Here is a 17,974-nt window from a genome sequence, read left to right as displayed (position 1 = left end):
TCACAGCTCCGTGATCTCCAGGGGGCTCTCCATGATCACGTCTCGCAGCTTGTGCAGAGGGGTGGATTTGGCGGATTCCGTGCGGGCATTGCGCTCAAAGGCACTGGCTTCAGCGGTGGTCAGCGTCTCTAGCGAGCGGCCCAGGCCCTTCTGGTCATCCTCTGGCAGGCTGTTGAGGTCAGTGGCCAGCAGTGTGCCTGTGCTGCCATGTACCACGTGGATCCCATCGGGCCCCTTGAGCTCCATGGGCGGTTTGTGGCGGAAGCGTAGGCTGCCCTGGCCTGGGCTGCGGTCCCCAGGCTCCTCTTCCAGCTCCGTCTGGATCAGCTGCAAGAGGCCAGACACCATTCCACCAACACACACAATGGCTCAGAAACCTTTGCAAGGTCAGGGCTATGCCCAAGGGTGAGCAGGCGTGTGGCTCCAGAGTCCCACTGACTCTGTGCCTGCCTCATACAGGAACCTGCCACTGCAGGCCTGTGGGCCTCCAGCAGTGCTTCAAACTGGATGCAAAGGGGACCGTGAGATTTAAGGTACTAATGTGTCCTGAGGACAGTGTGCTCCATATGGATATTTTTGTATGTGTTCACTCTGCTCTAACAGTCCCACGACACCATTCTGGGATCTATGCCTGATTTTAACTGGGTCCAAAGGAGGAGTGGGGAGACCGGTGGGTATGGTAGGGACGTGTCTCAGCCTGTTGTGGTAGTAGTGTACATTTAGACCAATGAATTTGTCATGTACACAGTCGCTACCAACACATGTGGGCCTATTTGACTTTTTCTGCCAGTTTCTTAAAGTGACATCACCCCTCAAAGGTGTCTTGGGGTTCCTGGAATCTGAGAGGCAGGCCTCTGATCACTCCCATCCCTGGGAAAGCCCCACAGAGCCCAGAAAGCAGAACTCATTGCTAACTCTAACACAACCAGTGCAGTGTGGCCCCGGCTGTTAAAATCCAGACATCAAGAGGGTGGCAGAGAGTGAGAGCGAGAGAGAGCACCCCCAGGAGTGGGGCACGGCACACAGCTCCCGGCTGCCCGCCGGCTACCTCGGAGATGGAGGAGTGGCAGGAGGAGGCTTTTTGCACCATCCGTTGTGCAAAGAGCTTTTTGAGCCGCAGGTAATCCTCCAGGACCACCTTCAGCAGCGAACCCTGGGGGAGGGAGAGGGTCAACCCCCATCAAGGCCCCCCATGTCCACCCCTCACTCACTCTGTGTGGGAGTCAGGGCTACACAGGTCCCAGGACTGAGAGTTTGGAGCAGAGGCTGGTGACAGTGGCCAGACAGAAACCAATGGGCTCACACTCAAGGCCACCACACTCCTTAGCAGCGCCCAGATCTGGGCCCTGGTTTTCTGGTCCTAGGAGGGCAGGTCTAGCGAAGGCTGGAGGGCTCCACCTCCCTGTATCCTCTGGAGTGAGGTCCAAACGCAGCCAGGAATCTGGATGCTGGAGCTCTTGGGAGGACTCACCTTAATCGGCCCCTCACGAATGATCTGGCCCAGCTTGGCAATGTTGTCGTATTCCTGTATGGCAGCCCGTAGGTACCGGTCATCATCAGGCTTAACAGCTGCTGGCTCCCGTCCAAATGTTCCCTGGGGAGAGTGCACATTCATGGAGCAAAGGCAGACACCACACACGCATGCACAGGGACCACCTCCATCGCTCCCCATCCCGCCTGCCCTGCTCACATGAGTGCGCGTGGGGCTGTTCCACAAGTCCACGATCTCACTCAGGTTCTCTGGCAGGTCATCCTCATGCTCAGCCTGGGCTGCCAGCTCTAGGTTCCGGCAGAAGGGATCTAACCACACAGGGTTGGCTCTGCAGTTGGGGAGAGTGATGGGGTGGAACAGGCTCCGGCTGGAGCACACAGATGCCCTCCCAGCCTCAGCCCCTGACCCTGCCCACTTCCCTGGCCAGCTGAAGGGGCTTTACAGAATGATGTGCAGGGCCATGGGACATGGCTGGGGACTCACCCAGGACACCTGTGGGTGTGTCTTCCCACCCAGGGTCCCATTTGAACCAGGAGGATGTGTGGGTCTGGATTGGATTTGGTGAGGAGCAGGCCACACCCTGCCTGCCTTCACCCAGTACCCAAAGCTTATGCCCTCTTGGACCTGCGGACCCATTGGGGGTGGAGAGCCCAGCTGGCAACCCAGTTATTAAGGATGGAGAGAGAAGGGTGGCCAGGCCACCAGGGGGCGCCTGCACCCCAGGTTTTAGCCAGTTCCTGGTAGGCTGCAGGGATTCTCCAGCTGGTTCCTGCAGGCTTGTGCTAGAGAACCTCACTCACCCATCAAAGGAGTACTTGTTGGTGTTGGGCATGTCCATGATGTCGATGAAGCCCCGATTCCCTGCAAGGAGGAGGGTTGGGACATGGAGGGCAAGAGTGCAGCCATCTGGGGCTCGAGAGCCTGGGCCTCCTACCCTCTCCTCTCCCCACCCATCACAGCCCTCTCTCACCTGCCGAGCCAGCCACAATGGCCTTGAGCTTCCTCTTGTGTCTGGAGAGGAGAGGAGAGGAGAGGAGAGGAGAGAGAGAGAGAGAGAGAGAGAGAGAGAGAGAGAGAGAGAGAGGCAGGCATCCGTGAAGGGGGCTGGATCTGAGTCCCCACAACCCTGCCTGCCTCCACCGGCCCAAGAGCAGGGCGAGGGGGACACTCACACAGTCCTGTAGTACCAGTTCATGAGGATGAAGAGCATGGCTGCCAGGAAGAGGAGGATGGCCAGCACAATGATCGCCATCTGGGGACAGCAGCCAGACATGAGTGCTGGGCTCTGGGGTGAGCTGGAACCCCAGGGAAGGGGGTCCTGTGAGGTACCTGCAGGGCTGACATGTCGTCAGGCAGCCGAACAGAGATGGCAGGCTGCACGTCCAGGACATTGTAGTTCCGAAAGAGATTCCGCAGCTGCTCCTTGTTCTCGTCAATCATCTGGATCACCCTGGATCAGGGGCCAGGGCCTCAGCTCCCGTCTTGACCATCCCCAAGAGACTGCCCTTACACCCAGGATAGTACACTCTGCTCCTGCTTTGAGCCCCCAAAGCTCTCCCTAAGCCTTACAAGATAAAAGCCCCCCCCCCAAGGCTAGGAGAGCCCAGTTCTTACAGGGCTCCCTAGGCCTTCATATGGGTCCTGTTGGAGCCTCATGGTAGGCAGATACTGCCATTTCACAGATGAGAAAGATAAGGCTCAGAGAGATGGAGCTCTGCTTATATCCCCAAACCATGCTTCCTTCACCCAGCCCTGCCCATCTGGGACAGCCTCACACGGCAGACCCAATGGGGCTGTTTGTGCCTCCTTTAGGGGGTCCCCTCCCCAGTGCCAGGGCAGGCAGGGGGTCTGAGCCCAGGCCCCACCCACCGGTCCACATCCAGGATGCGGTTGGTATCACGGTTCACCACGTGGATGAGCAGTTCTGTTTGTGCAAAGTTCACCCGCCCCTTCTTGTCCACGTGGAACTGGGTGAGAGAAGGGGTGTTGTGAGGCCACCATGCAGGGGAGGAGGACCAATGGGAGGGGTGGGCAGGTCTCTTCTAGGAGCCCCTCCTGCCCTACCCCGCAATAGAACTTGCTCATCAAGGACCAAGCACGATGCCAGGGGCGGGGGCTATTTGTTTGTTCATTTATTTTTGGTACTGTTGTGGATTGAACCCAGGGGCATTTTACCTCCAAGTCACATCCTCAGCCTTATTTTTTTTATTTTGAAACGGGGTCTCACTAAACTGTTAAGGGTCTCACTAAGTTGCTGAGACTGGCCTCAAACCTGTGATCTTCTTATCTTAGCCTCCCAAGTACCGGGACTACAGGCCTGCGCCACTGTGACTGGCTAGGTACTGTGTGTTATTAGCACCACTTTGAGGAAACAGAGGCACAGGGGCCTGGGAGGACTTCCTCCAAGTCACATGTCACCTCAGGTCCCGGATCTCACCATGATGCCCCACTCCTGGTAACCTCCCCTTCGCCCACCACTGCCCCAGTCCCAGGACGGGTCCCACGGGCCACCTGCACGTCATCAGTGTTGACGATGGCCCCGGTGATGTTGGAGAGCAAGCGGATGAACTCCTCCTCGAAGCCACGCACGCGGTCGGGGATCTCGTTAATGACGATCTTGACGCGCTGGTCGTCCCTCAGGATGTAGATGCCGATGATGGCTGTGTCATTGTGGCCTGCCAGGTCTCGGGCCACAATGTCCACCACAAAGTAGCCAGGACTGTAGGCCATGAAGAGGTCAAAGGTGCGCAGGATGCCGTCCACGCTCCCTGTGGAGAAGGGCCGAGGGGGCGGGGCTCAGGCACCCCTGGGAGTGGGGAGACACGGAGGAGGCAGCAGGCGTGCCCACAGGCTCAGGAGCGAAGGTGAGAACACGCCACCCATCTCAAGGGGCAGCGGCTCGGCCTCAGCTCTGCTGATGAGGTCACAGGCAGCGTGGTTTTCTAGGGAAACTAGGCACTTCAGTTCTTACACGAAGTCCCCTAATTCTTAACTATTGACTAAGTTTTCATTTCAATGCTTTGTATATTAAACAAAACAACTGTGAGCTATTCTGGGCTGGGGATGACAGAATGTGACTCTGATGTCCCATCAGGGTGCTGGGGTGCCGGCCGGGTACTGGGGTAGGCCTGTCTACAGGGGAAGGAGGGTGCACAGGCCTGGGGTGCTATGGCCACTTTTGACTCTTATGCGCACATGTTCTTCAGGATTCCATAAACAGTAGAGAAAGGACCAGAGGTGTGATGGCGTGGGCTTCTCATACGAGACAGCTGACCTGGCTCAGAATCTGCCCATTCTAGCTGAGTGGCCTTTAGCGGGCTACTTAGCTTTTCTGTGCCTTGGTCTATGAAAGTAAGAGCAGGGAAGGCTCAGAGGACAAAGCGATAGATGGCGTGGACAATGTGCAAGATGCGCGTGAACTAGACCTCGAAGGATGGGGAGGCATATTTGAAAGCAGATGTGTGGGTCAGGATGGCGTTCCAGGAAGTGAAGGCAGAGGGATCAAAGGCCCAGGGGAGGGACTGGAGCTGGCTGAAGGAATAGCAGGCAGCTCAGGTTGGCTGGACACAGGGCTCTGAAGGATAGTGGAGCCAGAAAGAGGCACTAGAAGGAAGATCTAGTCTAGTGGTCCCTGAATGCCAGGCCAAATAGGCTTCCTGGCATTCAAGTATGCATGCAGACAAGGATCTGTGGACAGAGGGCAGGGTAGAAGGGAATGGGCCACCCATGGAGACACTTCTGGAGCTGCCTCAGAAGGCCTCAGCTACCCACAGAGGAAAATGCCCTTGAATTCCGGCCCCCCCGGTGCCTAGCCCAGGGCCTGAGCCACAGGGGCGGGAGGGACACACATGGAAAGATGGGGGTGTTATGGAAAGGGGAATGGGAATGATGAGCGTATGGACAGAAGGATGGGTACAAGGAAAGATGGACAGATAATGGATGGAGGGGTTGATGGAAGAGCAGGTGGATAGAAGGATGGATGAATGAGTACCGGATGAGAGGAGAGGGAGGAAGAAAGAGTAGATAAATAGGTGGATAGACTGCAGAGATGGACAGACAGGCAGATGAACAGAAGGGCTAGCAAGGCTATCTGAGGCTCCTGTGTCCTGTGCTGGCCACACGTAGTGACCAAGGCCTTGTCTGGAGGCCACCCAGGTACAGCCAGGCTCCTACCCATGGTGAAGACCTGACCCACATCCTCGGAGTCGTTGGCAAGTGCCCGGAAGTAGTGAATGGCCAGGATGCCGTAGAAGACGAGGCTGTTGTTGCCGATGTCTGCGTCCAGGGCCAGCACCTGGATCAACTCCGAGCCTACCTTGGCGTCCGTGGCCACCCCTGCAAGAAGGAGCAGGTGGTGTGAGGACTGAGAAGGAGCCGCCACACCCCAAGCCCAGGCTCAGCCCCGCACCTGCAGTGTACTCGGCCTTGGTGAACCGCGGCGGCTGGTCATTGATGTCCTCCAGCACGACACGCACCTCCTGCAGGGTGAGGTCAGTGACCAGGTCGAGGGCTGGGGAGGGCCCGCGGGGAGGCGTCCAGCTGCGGTTGCTGGAGGCCTTGACGATAAAGGAGAAGACGGCTTCTCGCTCCCGGTCCAGGTCCCGCATCACCAGCAGGCGTCCATCAGGCTGCAGGAGGAAGTTCTTTTCCTCGTTGCCAGCTGGGGGTTGGACATGCACAGGGTGAGGGCAGGGCACATTTGTGTCATCTCCAGCTCCAGGGAAGGAGGGAGGCTAGCTCCACTAGGCCCCACCTGCAATGAAGTAGTACACGATGGCGTTGGGGCCCTCGTCTGCGTCCACGGCGCCCGTCACGTTGCCCACGAGGGTGCCGCGTGGCGAGTGCTCGGGCACCGTCAGCAGCTGGTACTGGGGGCGGCCCTTCTGTGGGGGGAGGAGGCTGTGAGCACAGAGCCAGGCCTGAGGGCCCTGGGCAGTGACTCTGGGGCAGCCAGGCCTTGTGGGTATGTGGGATCATTTTAACCCAGCCCAGCCCCGAGGAGAGCATCACCCAATGGTGTCCTCCATAAGGACGGTGCTGGGCTTGGCGTGTTTTCTGCAGTATCTCTGGTATGCTTGAATGTTTGAAGGGGGGGCACATGTATACTCTTGTGCCGCACACACAGTCTTACAGGATAGCCTGTCCCCATGTGTGCACCATGGAGTCCATGCCAGGGGCCCTCAGCCCCAGTTCAGTGAGAGAGCCGATTTTATTTATTTATTTATTTTTGGTGGTACTGGGGGTAGAACCCAGAGGCTTTCTACCTCTGGGCTATGCTCCCAGACCCATTATATATTTTATTTGGAAACAGGGTCTCACTAAGTTGCTGAGAGCCTCACTAAGTAGCTGAGGCTGGCTTCGAACCTGTGCAATCCTCCTGTCTCAGCCTCCCAAGCGTGGGGATTACAAGCGTGCGCCACCACACCCGGTGTGAGAGAGCCGATTTTAATGCTTTGTATGTGTGCACATGCACGTACACACAAATGTGTACATAAATGCAAGAATATCAGTTCGATGAGTCAGGCATTTCCATCTGCCTTTGTAAACATTTTTTTGCAGTACTAGAATTGAACCTGGGAGGGTGGTTCTCTACCACTAATCTATGCCACCAATCCTCAGCTCTATTTTTAGGCTTAAAGCCACCCCTTTTTCTTTTTGCAGTCCTGGGGTTTGAATCCAGAAGTGTTCAATCACTGAGCTACATCCCCAGGTTTTTTTTTTTTGTTGTTGTTGTTATTGGTTTTTTTTTTTTTTTTTGGTGGTACTGGGGTTCCTGGAAGCCCTTCTACCTCCGGGCTACACTCCCAGACCTATTTTTGCATTTTTATTTGGAAACAGGGTCTCCTAAGCCAGCGCGCGGGGCTAGCTTCGAACCTGCGCGATCCTCCTGTCTCTGCCTCCCAAGCGGGGATTACAAGCGTGCGCCACCACGCCCGGCCTTTTTTTTTTTTTTTTTTTTTTTTTGAGACAAGGTCTCACTGAGTTGCCTGGACTGGCCTTGAACTTGTGATCCTCCTGCCTCAGCCTCTCAAGTAGCTGAGATAATGGGGGTTAGTCACTGGACCGACCTTTTGTCTGCTTTTCTGGATACTAGATAGTGTCTTGAAATAGTTTATAGCCCAATATAGTGAAAAATAGCTTCTCAATACATGGTTACTCTTGTATCAGGGGAGTGTGGACAGGTGTTTTCTCTGTATAACTCAATGTGTATATCCGGGTGTATGCACAAGGAGGGTGTGCACATGCTTGTAGGCAGTAAGCCCTTGTGTGGATGACCGGGGCGGGGGATGGGTGAGCTCACTGGAGGCCTCACGAAGAGGGGTTCATTGTCGTCGATGTCCTCCAGGGCCACCTGCAGAGGCTGCATGGTCTCATACGGCACCGGCTGGCCCAGGTCACTGGCCACCAAGATGAGCTGGGAGCAGAGAAGGGCAGTCAGCGGGGAAGCGCAGCCAGGGGCGGCTCAGGACTCTGGGTGCCGACTCGGACAGGGAAAGCCGCCTGCCCCGCCCCCCACCTTACACTGTACACCGCCTGCTTCTCTCGGTCCAGACGCTGCGCCGTCTGGATGAGGCCACTGATGGGGTCGATGGTGAAGTACTCCCAGTCGCGGTTGCCGGCTGTCTTCAGGAAGCTGTAGCGCACCGCCCCATTGAGGCCCTCGTCCTTGTCCGTGGCATAGACCTCATACACGTTGGAACGCAGGGGGATCTCCTGTAGGGGCGAGGTGGGAGAGAGGTGCCTGGATCTGCGAGGCTCCCAGCCTGGGGCGCAGCCAGCGCTGGCCTTGCTCTTTCTCTTTTTTGCAGCAGAAAGTCCTTGCCCCCTCCCAGGTTCCTTAGGGAGTGCTTGCCTGTGTGGCTGGGCTCTCTTGGAGTCTGAGCACCTGTCAGCCGTTCCTCCCCAGTCTCCCCACATGAAGGCCACTGTCCACTGGCAGTGCAGCCTGGGACCCACACACGCTCCGAGCTCTCTCAGGGTGACCACCTCTCCAGGCACTCCTGCCACCTCTCAGGGCCATCGCACGCAGAGGTAGGAGAACTGGCAGGGGAATCCCAAGGCGGAGGCCAAGCCTCCCTCGGTCACTCTCTTTCTCTTTTTTTTTTTTGTGGCATTGGAAATTAAAACAACAGGTATTCTACCTCTAAACTACACCCTCATCCCATTTTATTTTTATTTTGAAGTAGGGTCTTGCTAGGTTGATAAGAGATTCACTACTTGCTGAGGCTGTTCTAGAACCGGATTCTCCTGTCTCAGCCTCCCAAGCACTGGGATTGCAGGTGTGCATCACCACGCCTGATTTCTTTTTTTCCCCCTTCCTTCCTCCTCCCTCCCTCCCTCTTTTCCTTTCTTCTTATTTTGAACACAGCCATTTTACTTCTGAGATATACCCCCAGCCCTTTTTATTTTTATTTTGAAGCATGGTCTAAGTTGCTAAGGTCCTCCTCGCTAAGTTGCTAAGGATAATCTTCCTCCTGTCTCAGTCTTCCAAGTACTGGGATTATAGGCATGTGCCGGCACACCTGGTCTCTCTCTCTCTCTCTCTCTCTCTCTCTCTCTCTCTCTCTCTCTCTCTCTGTCTCATACTTGGGATTGAACTGAACTCAGGGGCATTCTACCTCTGAGATATACCCCCAGCCCTATTTAATTTTATTATTTTTATCTTGAAACAAGGTCTCACTAGTTTTCTTAGGTTCTTGCTAAGTTGCTGAGGCTCGGTCTTGAACCTGCGATCCTCCTGTCTCAGCCTCCCAAGTACTGAGATTATAGGCGTGCGCTACCATGCGGGCTCCCTTGTTGCTCTCATTCTCTCTCTGCTACACTAATTATAGAAATTCAGGGTATTCCCAAACAGCATCACCCATCCAATGGGATATCTGAAAATAGGGGACATGCAGGCAGGGTTACATGGTGTCCAGAGACTGACCACCGGGCTCTAGTCTGTTGCCAGCTTGCCTGGGTACCTGGACATGCCACGTCACCCCTCTGAGCTCAGTCTCCTGGATTTCCTTGAGTTAGATTTAACTCAGCAAAAACTTAATTGAATCACACATTGACCCATGTCAAGGCTGCCCAAGGCAAAAGAAAAAGAACACATTTCTTTGCTTTTGGTTGAAAACTTGCAATCACAATACAGCTTCATTGTTTTTCCCATCGATCATGACAATCAGAAATTCCAAGTGGCAGTTATGTCCAATTAATAAAAAGTGGGGTGACAAACAGATAATTACTTTATAAATGCTGGCTGTTCAGGAAATATAAATCTTCCCAAATATACAGCCCTTGAGGGGGAAAATTTAGTAGATGGGGCCTTTGGTGTGGAAAAGAACTAGATCATTATTAATTTATACTCTGCCTCATTCCACAAGAAAAAGGATTTGGAGCAGCCGATAAAGATATATAAGTTATAAGATTGAGTAAGTTAAAAAAAATAAGGTAAAGGGAAAAATTGATTAGGAGGGAGATGGAAGCCGAGGACCAAGTATGTGCCTTGTCTCTGTGGGGTCATTCAAGGGGGCTGACCTCTCTGAGCTCCCTAGCAGGTAAAAGAGCAAACCACAAGGTACAAAGCGCGGTGTTTCCTGAGCTCAGCCCTGGGAGGAAAATCTCCTCCTATGAGACTTCAAAAAGTGTTCTTAGCACCTACATTCGGAGGTATGGGAACTTGATAAAAAACAAATCAGAGACACTGTGGCTGTATCACCAAGGGACATTTTGGGCAGTGGTGCTTAGGAAAAAGAAGGGAAGAAAAGGAGGAGGAGGAGGACTTCCCATTAAGCCCAGGCTGCCAACACTTTAGTATCAGTAAGAACATCCGCCAGACAGAGGGGCAGCATGTCTGAGACAAGCATGGGGGAAGTGGTCAGCAGGGGAGAATGTCCTTGGTAGACAACGAGGAGCAAGAGATGGTACATTTGCTATTATTAGTCTCATTTCAGATAAAAAAAGAGACTCAGAGGAGCTGCTCGTGGAGGTCACATGGTAAGCAATAACTACATGTACTTCAACCCAATAATTTTTTTAATTTTGGTGGTGCTGGGGATGGAACCCAGGAGCGTTCTATCTTTGAGCTACACCCCAAGGCCCTCATTTATTATTTTATTTGAAAAAATAGGGTCTCACTGAGTTGTGGAGGGCCTAATTGCTGAGACTGGCCTTGAATCTGCAATCCTTCTGTCTCATCCTTCCAAGTACTAGGATTATAGGCGTGCACCACCATGCCCGGCTTAAACCCCAGATCTTTCGTTAGCATAGTTCACACTGCTAACCACAGTTCAGCACTGTTCTGTGAGGCCCTGGGCCAGTCGGCTCCCTTGCCTGGCCTCAGTTTCCCCACCCTAACATTGGGGACCCTTCTACTCTCTCAGGCCCCACCTGTGGGCTAAGGAAGCGGGCTGGGTACTGGAAGGGGATGTTGGTGGGATGTTGGTGGGCAGAAGGCCTGGGGCCAGGAGTACCTCTCTGATGTGCAGAATGGTGCCATTGGGTGGGCGCACAAAGACGGGGCGGTTGTCATTGACATCGATGACCTCCACCAGGAGCATGGTAGTACCCCAGAGTGGGGGTTCCCCACCATCTGTTGCCACTACGGTCAGGTTGAACCTCTCGTAGGACTGCAGTGGCCGCTGTGTGGTCACCAGGCCTGAGTCCATGTCCACGCAGAAGGCCTCTGGCAGGAGGGCAGGAGACCAGAGGCATGGATCTGGCTGGGACACCCTTGCTGTCCCTCCTCCTCCCAGCCTGGGGCCACAGACATGGCAGCCTGCCCCACCCCATCCCAGGATGGATCAGAGAGGCACATACCCATGCCAGGGCCCTCAAGAGAGTAGACCAGCTGCCCGTTGGAGCCCTCGTCCTGGTCTGTGGCCATCATGGTGATGACTGAGGTGCCTGCTGGCTCATTCTCATACACGCTAGTGCTGAACTGGGGCTTGGAAAACTGTGGCCGGCAGTCGTTGACATCAAGAACCTGGATCACCACCTGCGGGAGGCAAGGCTGCAGGTCAGGAGCATTACAGGGCTGCCTCGGGGACCCACAGGGGTAAGGCTGTGTAGAAGAGGGGCCATCCTGGGAGTGAGGCCCTGCCTTCTAAGGCGCTGGGGTCTGACTTCAAGCAGCTTATTTTTTATTTTTATTTTTTAAAAAAAATTGCTATGGGGGTTGAACACAAAGGTATTCTACTCTGAGCTATGCCCCCAGACCTTTTTATTTTTCATTTTGAAACAGGTCTCACTAAGTTGTTGAGGGTCTTCTCTGAGTTACCCCGGCTGTCTATCCTGGAACCTGCGCTCCTCCTCCTGTCTCAGCCTCCTAAGTGCTGGGATTACAGGCATGTGTCACCAAGTTCAACTTTAGGCAACTTATTGAACCCCAAGTCGCAGAGTCTCAGTTATCTTAGCTGTGCAAGGAGACAACCGTTTCAGTTTTTTCTTTTGGGGTCCTTTCGATATCACCCCCAGTGATGTCTGCTAGACTTTAGTGCAGTTCCTGGCCGGAGTTAGTACTAGGACCATGGGTGGATATAAGGGAGCCTGATGTGGGCCCTGAAACAGAAACCCCTACCAGCCCACCCCTCTGTGCCTTTCACTCCACCCCACAGAAGCCCCCACTTCTGACTCTAGGCTCTGCACCTTAATGCTGGGGTTACTCCACTCCTTAGGGATTTGTGCCTGGCTGGGACTTGGCTCCCCCTGCTGACTCCACAGCCCAGTGCAGGTTTCTTGGCACAACTGACCACGACGTGGTCCTCTCTTCCCAGCTACTGCGGCCAACTGTGCCGCCATCAGATTCCTGCATGGCAGGGATTCCAGAGATCCTCTGTCAGTGCACAAAGCTCTTTCTTTCCTCCCTCCCTCCCTTCCTTTCTTGGTACGAGGGATTGAACCCAGGAACACTCTACCTCCAAGCTATACCTCCTTTTATACTTTGAAACAGGGTCTTGCTAAGTTTCTGGGGGTCTCCAGCCATCTCGTCTGCGCCTTCCTGTCTCAGCCTCCCAAGTACTAGGCTTTACAGGTGTGTGCCACCGCGCTCCCCACCCCTGCACAAAGCACTTTCAATCCACCTGATTCAATCAATCTTCCTGATTCCCCATCAACACATTTGACACCTCCTTTGCAGACTTGACACTAAGGGTCGGAGATTTCCTGACAAACCCAGTGTTCTCAGCTGGTGCGACCTGAGTTTGTGACTCCAAGGGCTGTGCTTTCCCCAGCATGGTGACAAGATCCAGCTGTGTGTGAGTGCTCCCTGCTCTGTCCCTCCACCTGGCCCATTCAGCTTCTCACCTCCCTACCCCCTTTTCCTTTACATAATTAGGTTTTGTTTACATAATTAAGTTTCATTTGCATAATTAGGTTATTATGAGGGAAGAGTTAGACAGGTAGGGAAAAACAGGCCTGTAGCCCTGTCTGGTGGCCCATGCCTGTGATCCTGGCTACTGCAGAGGCTGAGGCAGGAGGAACCCAAGTTTGAGGTCAGCCAAGGCAACTCAAGCTCCTGTCTTAAAAAATAAAAAGGGGTGGGGATGCAGCTCAGTGGCAATATCCCTTGGTTCAATCCCTAGTACCTGGGGCCAAGTTGGAGGTAGAAGACGAGGCCTGCAGAAGGCAGAAAAAGGGGGCAGAGGCAGAGCCTCATATGTTGGGACTTGGGGGAGAAGGGAGTAGAGAGCATAGGTGGTGAGAAGCAGGCTTGAGAAAAACTAGACGCCAGAACTGGAATGAGAATGGGGTCGCGATTTTTTTCTATGCAGTACTGGAGATGGAACCCAGGGGTTTTCTACCTCTGAGCTACACCCAAAGCCCTACTCTTTCTTTTATTTTGAAACAGGGTTTCACTAAATTACGGAGGGCCTAAGTACCTGAGGCTGACTTTGAACCTGTGATCCTCCTGTCTCAGCTTCACAAATACTGGGATTACAAATGTGCAGCACCACGCCCAGAAAGTCATGAATTTTTTTGTTGTTATTGTTCTGGAGCTAGAACCCAGGGGAATTTTGCCTCTGAGCTACACTCCAGGCCTTTTTATTTTGAAGTGGGGTATCACTACATTGTCAAGACTGGCCTTGAACCTCCAATCCTCCTGTCTCAGCTTCCCAAGTACTGGGATTATAGGCATGTACCTCTGTGCCTAGCAGGATTCTTTTGTTTTGAGACAGGGTCTTGCTGTGTTGTTGGGGTTGGCTGGGCTCAAGCCATCCTCCTGCTTCATTCAGCTTCCCTGGTGCTGGGACTACAGGCATGAGCCACCATGCCCAGTGGGGTTGTGACTCATTATTCCTAAAGAGTCATATATAAAGATAAGTATGTTTTATGAGGTTGCTGGACTGTTTCTTCCAATGGGACACTGTAAAGACACTGGGCCACATGGAACTCCAAGCTTCCTCTGGATCACAACCAGGATTGTTTACCTAAGCACTAGTTTGGAGTGAGAGATTTCTCTTGGAGTCTCCATCTTCCTAAGCTATAGCCACCGTAGCCCACCCAGTCAGGCACTTGCCTTCTCCTTCCTGCTGCGGCATCTCTGGGGCTGGGTGGCTTTGCTCGCAGCTGTCACTCTCTATGGGCTTTGATACTTCTACAATCCCAGTCCCTGGTGTCCCTGGCACAGGCTGGCGCCCCTCACCTGCACTGAATTTTCACGACGGTTGCTAGCAATGTCTCCAGGGTTGTCTTTGGCCAAGGCGGTCAGGATATAGTGGTCCTTCTTCTCCCGGTCCAGAGAGGACAGCACATAGATGTCACCCTAGTGGAAGGGGGGTGGCTTCAGTTCCTTCATCCATTTAACAGGTATTTATTGAGCACCTACTGTGGTGAGATGCTGTTTGGGGTTCTGGAAATAACAAAATGAACAAAATGCCCTGCGCCCATGGGCAGGCTCATCCCAGCCCCCTGGCTCCCTATGGGGGTCCCATTCTAGTGGCATGACTCCAATCCATCTGAGGAGGGGTGACCAACCCAGGCTGCAGCCAACTGCCTAACCAAGGCCTGGCACAGATCAAATATTTCAAAACAATCACCATTCTTAATGGCAGGCCAGGAGCCAGGTCTTACTGCTCATACAAGGTAGGAGCGAGCCCTCCTGAAGGGCAGAATGCCAGGGATGTGGACGGTGAGGGGCAGTGGGAAGGAAGGCCCAATTGTATCCCTAAAATCTATCCCAGGGCCACAGGGTTCCCTCCTTACATTGAAACCTGAAACTTTCGAACCAATGTGCAGACATTTAAACTCATCACCCATCTTTCCTCCTGAACTTCTGGTCTCCCGTAGGATTGAGACTCATGGGAACATGGGGGATACACCCTTTGGGACACTGAGTCTAGGGCCATACATACAGCAGGCACTCAAACACTGCCCCCACTTTCCACAGAGTTTCCCAGGCCTCTCTTTTGACAGTCCCAAAAAGTAGTCCCACGGACTTTCATCAAATTCTTTGGTCTGGAAGGACACATCTCAGAAGTCCTAGATCCACAAAGGGCCACTTGCCAAAGACTTTGGCCCCTTCCATCCAAGTTTGTAGGGATAGAAAGGCCGTAATCTACAGGATGCCCAGAACTCTGAACAGTTTGCTGACTTGGCTAAAGGAGCCCTGCAGCTTTAGATATCCAAGTGGCAGGTCCCAGAAATGGGGGGAATGACTGCCATACTTTTAACAGTGGGCTTTTCCACCTCCAGACCCCCCATTGCCCACCTACCGTAGCAGGGTTGATAGCAAACTTGCCCTCTCCGTCCCCAAGGCTGTACTCGATGATGGCAAAGTTGCCCGAGTCAGCATCAGTAGCAGTGACTGTCAAGATGACTGTGCCCACAGGCACATCCTCAAAGATGGTCTCCTGGAGAGAGAGCAGGTCATAGGTCAAGGTCATCTCGTCCCTGCCTCTGATGTGGGGAACAGGTCCTTCCAAGGGCTCAGAGGCTGCTAGGGTAGCAATGGAATGAGGGCCTGGTCTGTTGGCCTGCCACCGACCTGGTAGGAGGGCTGGTCAAAGATGGGGTTGTTGTCATTGACATCTACAACTTCCAGGTAGACGGGAATCTCAGCTGCTCGGGGTGGCGATCCGTTGTCTGAGGCCCGCACTGTGAAGTTGAGCCAGTGCACCTCCTCATAGTCCACTGTCTGATTGGCGATGACCTTCCCTGTGACACAAAGAAGGGTGCTCGTTGCCATTTCAAGCACTGCTCCCTTGGGGAAGATCTCTGAAGCATGAAGAGGAAGCGCTGGGCTCTGAGGAGCAGCTGTGGCCCAGAAAGAAGGAAGGTAGGCATCAACACTGCCCCGTGGCAGTCAGAGGCTGAGAGGGACTGGCATCCGGTAGCTTATCAGAAGAGTTGAGAAAGGGTCTCATGGGCACTAGGATTAATATGAGAAACCGCAGGACCTCTGAGATACTGCCTTCTAGCTGCCTTGCTCCCTAGAGATACTGACAGCGGGAGTGTAGGTGGTAGAGATCCCAAGATCTCTATCCCTACCTGGGACGAGGTGCTCTGGGAGTGAACAGCATGTTGGCCATCTTGGACCTGGCCCAAGCCACTGAGGGCCTAGGGTGAGGCCCCAGCTGGAGGGCAGAAGGTGGCCACAGCCCCTCCGGGAAGCTGAGCAAGCACATGTCCCACTGCCCTCCTCTTGCCGATTTCCCACCTACCTGCTGAGGAGTCTTCCAGCTGGACGTAGCCCGGGGGTGTGAGGTCAAGCAGGGTATAGGTGATCAGACCATTGAGGCCCTTGTCAGGGTCCACGGCTGCCACAGCGATGAGTGTGGTGCCTGGAGTGGCCCCTTCCAGCACCCGCTCTGTGTAGTAGGTGATCCCGAAGGGTTTGAACTGGGGCGTGTTGTCATTGACATCCAGGATGTTGACCGTCAGCTTGGCTGGGGAGCAGGCAGGGGTGAGGGCCAGGGGAGGGGGCACCAGTGTGGCCAGCCTTCCTAAGCCTCGACCCAGATTGGGGAGGAGGGCAGCATCTCACCACCCTCCTGGGACTTCCTGATGGTTGATGCAACCTTCAGGCTGTGACGGGTGACCCTTTCCTCTGGCCTGGTTACTTGCCCTTCCATGTGGGGAAGGGACTTGGGTTCACCAACTGGCTGGTGGCCATGGTGGGGCCCTTGGTTCTTATCAAGCCTCAGTTTCCTAGCCTGTTCAATGCCACAGGACTGAGGGGATCTTTGAACCCCTTCCCACGAAGGCCTGAGTCTCCCTCTCTACATAACCACCCTGGGCCCATCACCCTCTGAGCTTGGGATGTGTCAAAGATGATCGAGTCTTCCCTTCCTTCCAGAAACCTTGGGGTCTGGGCTATGGAGATAAGCAGCTGATGTCTGCCAGACCTAGCCCCTCACCCAGTAGTGTTATTGCCTCATACAGGGGTGACTTGAGGCCACCTCTGCCCCGTGGCACCCTCTTCCTAGCTCATCTTCGGGCTGCAGGCAGACGGTGCCTGCCCCTTGGTGTCTGCATCCCAGTGCAGTGTCTGTGACCTCACGTTGCCTTCTCTTGCTCTCTGCTTCCTCTGTGATCCCCCACGGCTTCCTATCAGATCATGAGGTTTCTGTCTTGTGTCTTAGCCACTGTCTGGCCACCAGTTCTGATGGCTGAATTCCAACCTGTGCTTCCGTGGACCATCCTTCCCCAGTCTCCTTAAAGGCTCCACCAAGCCTTAGGACTCAGACCACACACAACTGGGGACACAGCCACACTATTTTAATGGTGGCTGCCACTTTCTATATTCTTGGTGTTGCCCAACTCCCAGCAGCCCTCACAGCGGAGAACTGCTCTCTCCTCAGGGCCGGGCCTTGCGCTTGGCCCTCCCTGACCCTCTGTGGCCCTGAGTAACCATGGTGAGACCCTAGTCCGGGGACCTTACCATTCGGCACGCTAACAGAGCGTTCTGGTAGGTCACTGGCGTTGTCAATCACTGAGAGAGTGACCTCATAGGTGGCAACCAGCTCTCGATTCAGGGGTGACTTCACCATCACAGATCCTGTGGACCAGAGCAGCTCAGGCTCAGTTTGAAGGAACCCCTCATGTGGGCCTCCCTGGGGTGCACCTGGCCAACCCTTGCATTCATCCAGCGGGCAATGGCCTGAGATGTGTGGCTGGGACAGTCTACAGCCTCTCGCGAGCTAGGTACATCATGCTCGCCCCTCGCTCAGTGCTTAGGGGCCAGTGGCTTTGGGTACATCATTTAATCTCTACACCTCAGTTCCCAGAAAAATGATATGAGTGTCCATTTCTGGAGTACTTAGAACAGTGTCTGGCACACAGAAAGCACTAAGTAATTTTGCTTAAAAAATTCTTGTATTCTACCACACAGATGTAACCAACACTACTGAACTCTACACGTGAAAAGAGTTAAGATGGTAAACTTTATGTGTTTTATCAAAATTAAAAAATGATTATATAGCCGGGCATGGTGACATATGATTGTAATCCCAGTACTTGGGAGGCTGAGACAAGAGGATTGCAGGTTTGCAGCTAGCC

The 17,974-nt window shown here is 53.9% G+C and overlaps 1 protein-coding gene across 2 annotated transcripts; it reads right to left on the bottom strand.

The window, feature by feature from the left end:
• On the bottom strand, nt 1-17,466 carry LOC308262624 (cadherin-23; the record flags this gene model as incomplete). Of its 2 annotated transcripts, XM_080695160.1 has the most annotated exons (22): nt 1-327; nt 1,049-1,153; nt 1,472-1,594; nt 1,691-1,820; nt 2,293-2,353; nt 2,463-2,503; nt 2,665-2,744; nt 2,822-2,942; nt 3,362-3,459; nt 4,004-4,260; nt 5,666-5,827; nt 5,901-6,152; nt 6,246-6,375; nt 7,794-7,907; nt 8,015-8,206; nt 10,951-11,162; nt 11,297-11,474; nt 14,121-14,240; nt 15,190-15,327; nt 15,462-15,631; nt 16,138-16,362; nt 17,358-17,466. In XM_080695160.1, 22 exons carry the CDS (start codon nt 17,464-17,466, stop codon nt 1-3), a joined length of 3,345 nt encoding a protein of 1,114 aa, XP_080551286.1. The 2 variants fall into 2 exon arrangements, with proteins under 2 accessions (XP_080551286.1, XP_080551287.1); XM_080695161.1 differs by lacking the exon at nt 1,049-1,153.
• Between the last annotated feature and the right edge of the window lie 508 nt (nt 17,467-17,974).

Source organism: Muscardinus avellanarius, assembly GCF_963383645.1.
Source record: "Muscardinus avellanarius genome assembly, chromosome: 4".
NCBI classification, from domain to species: Eukaryota; Metazoa; Chordata; class Mammalia; order Rodentia; family Gliridae; genus Muscardinus; species Muscardinus avellanarius.
This window is presented reverse-complemented; position numbering and strand designations above follow the sequence as displayed.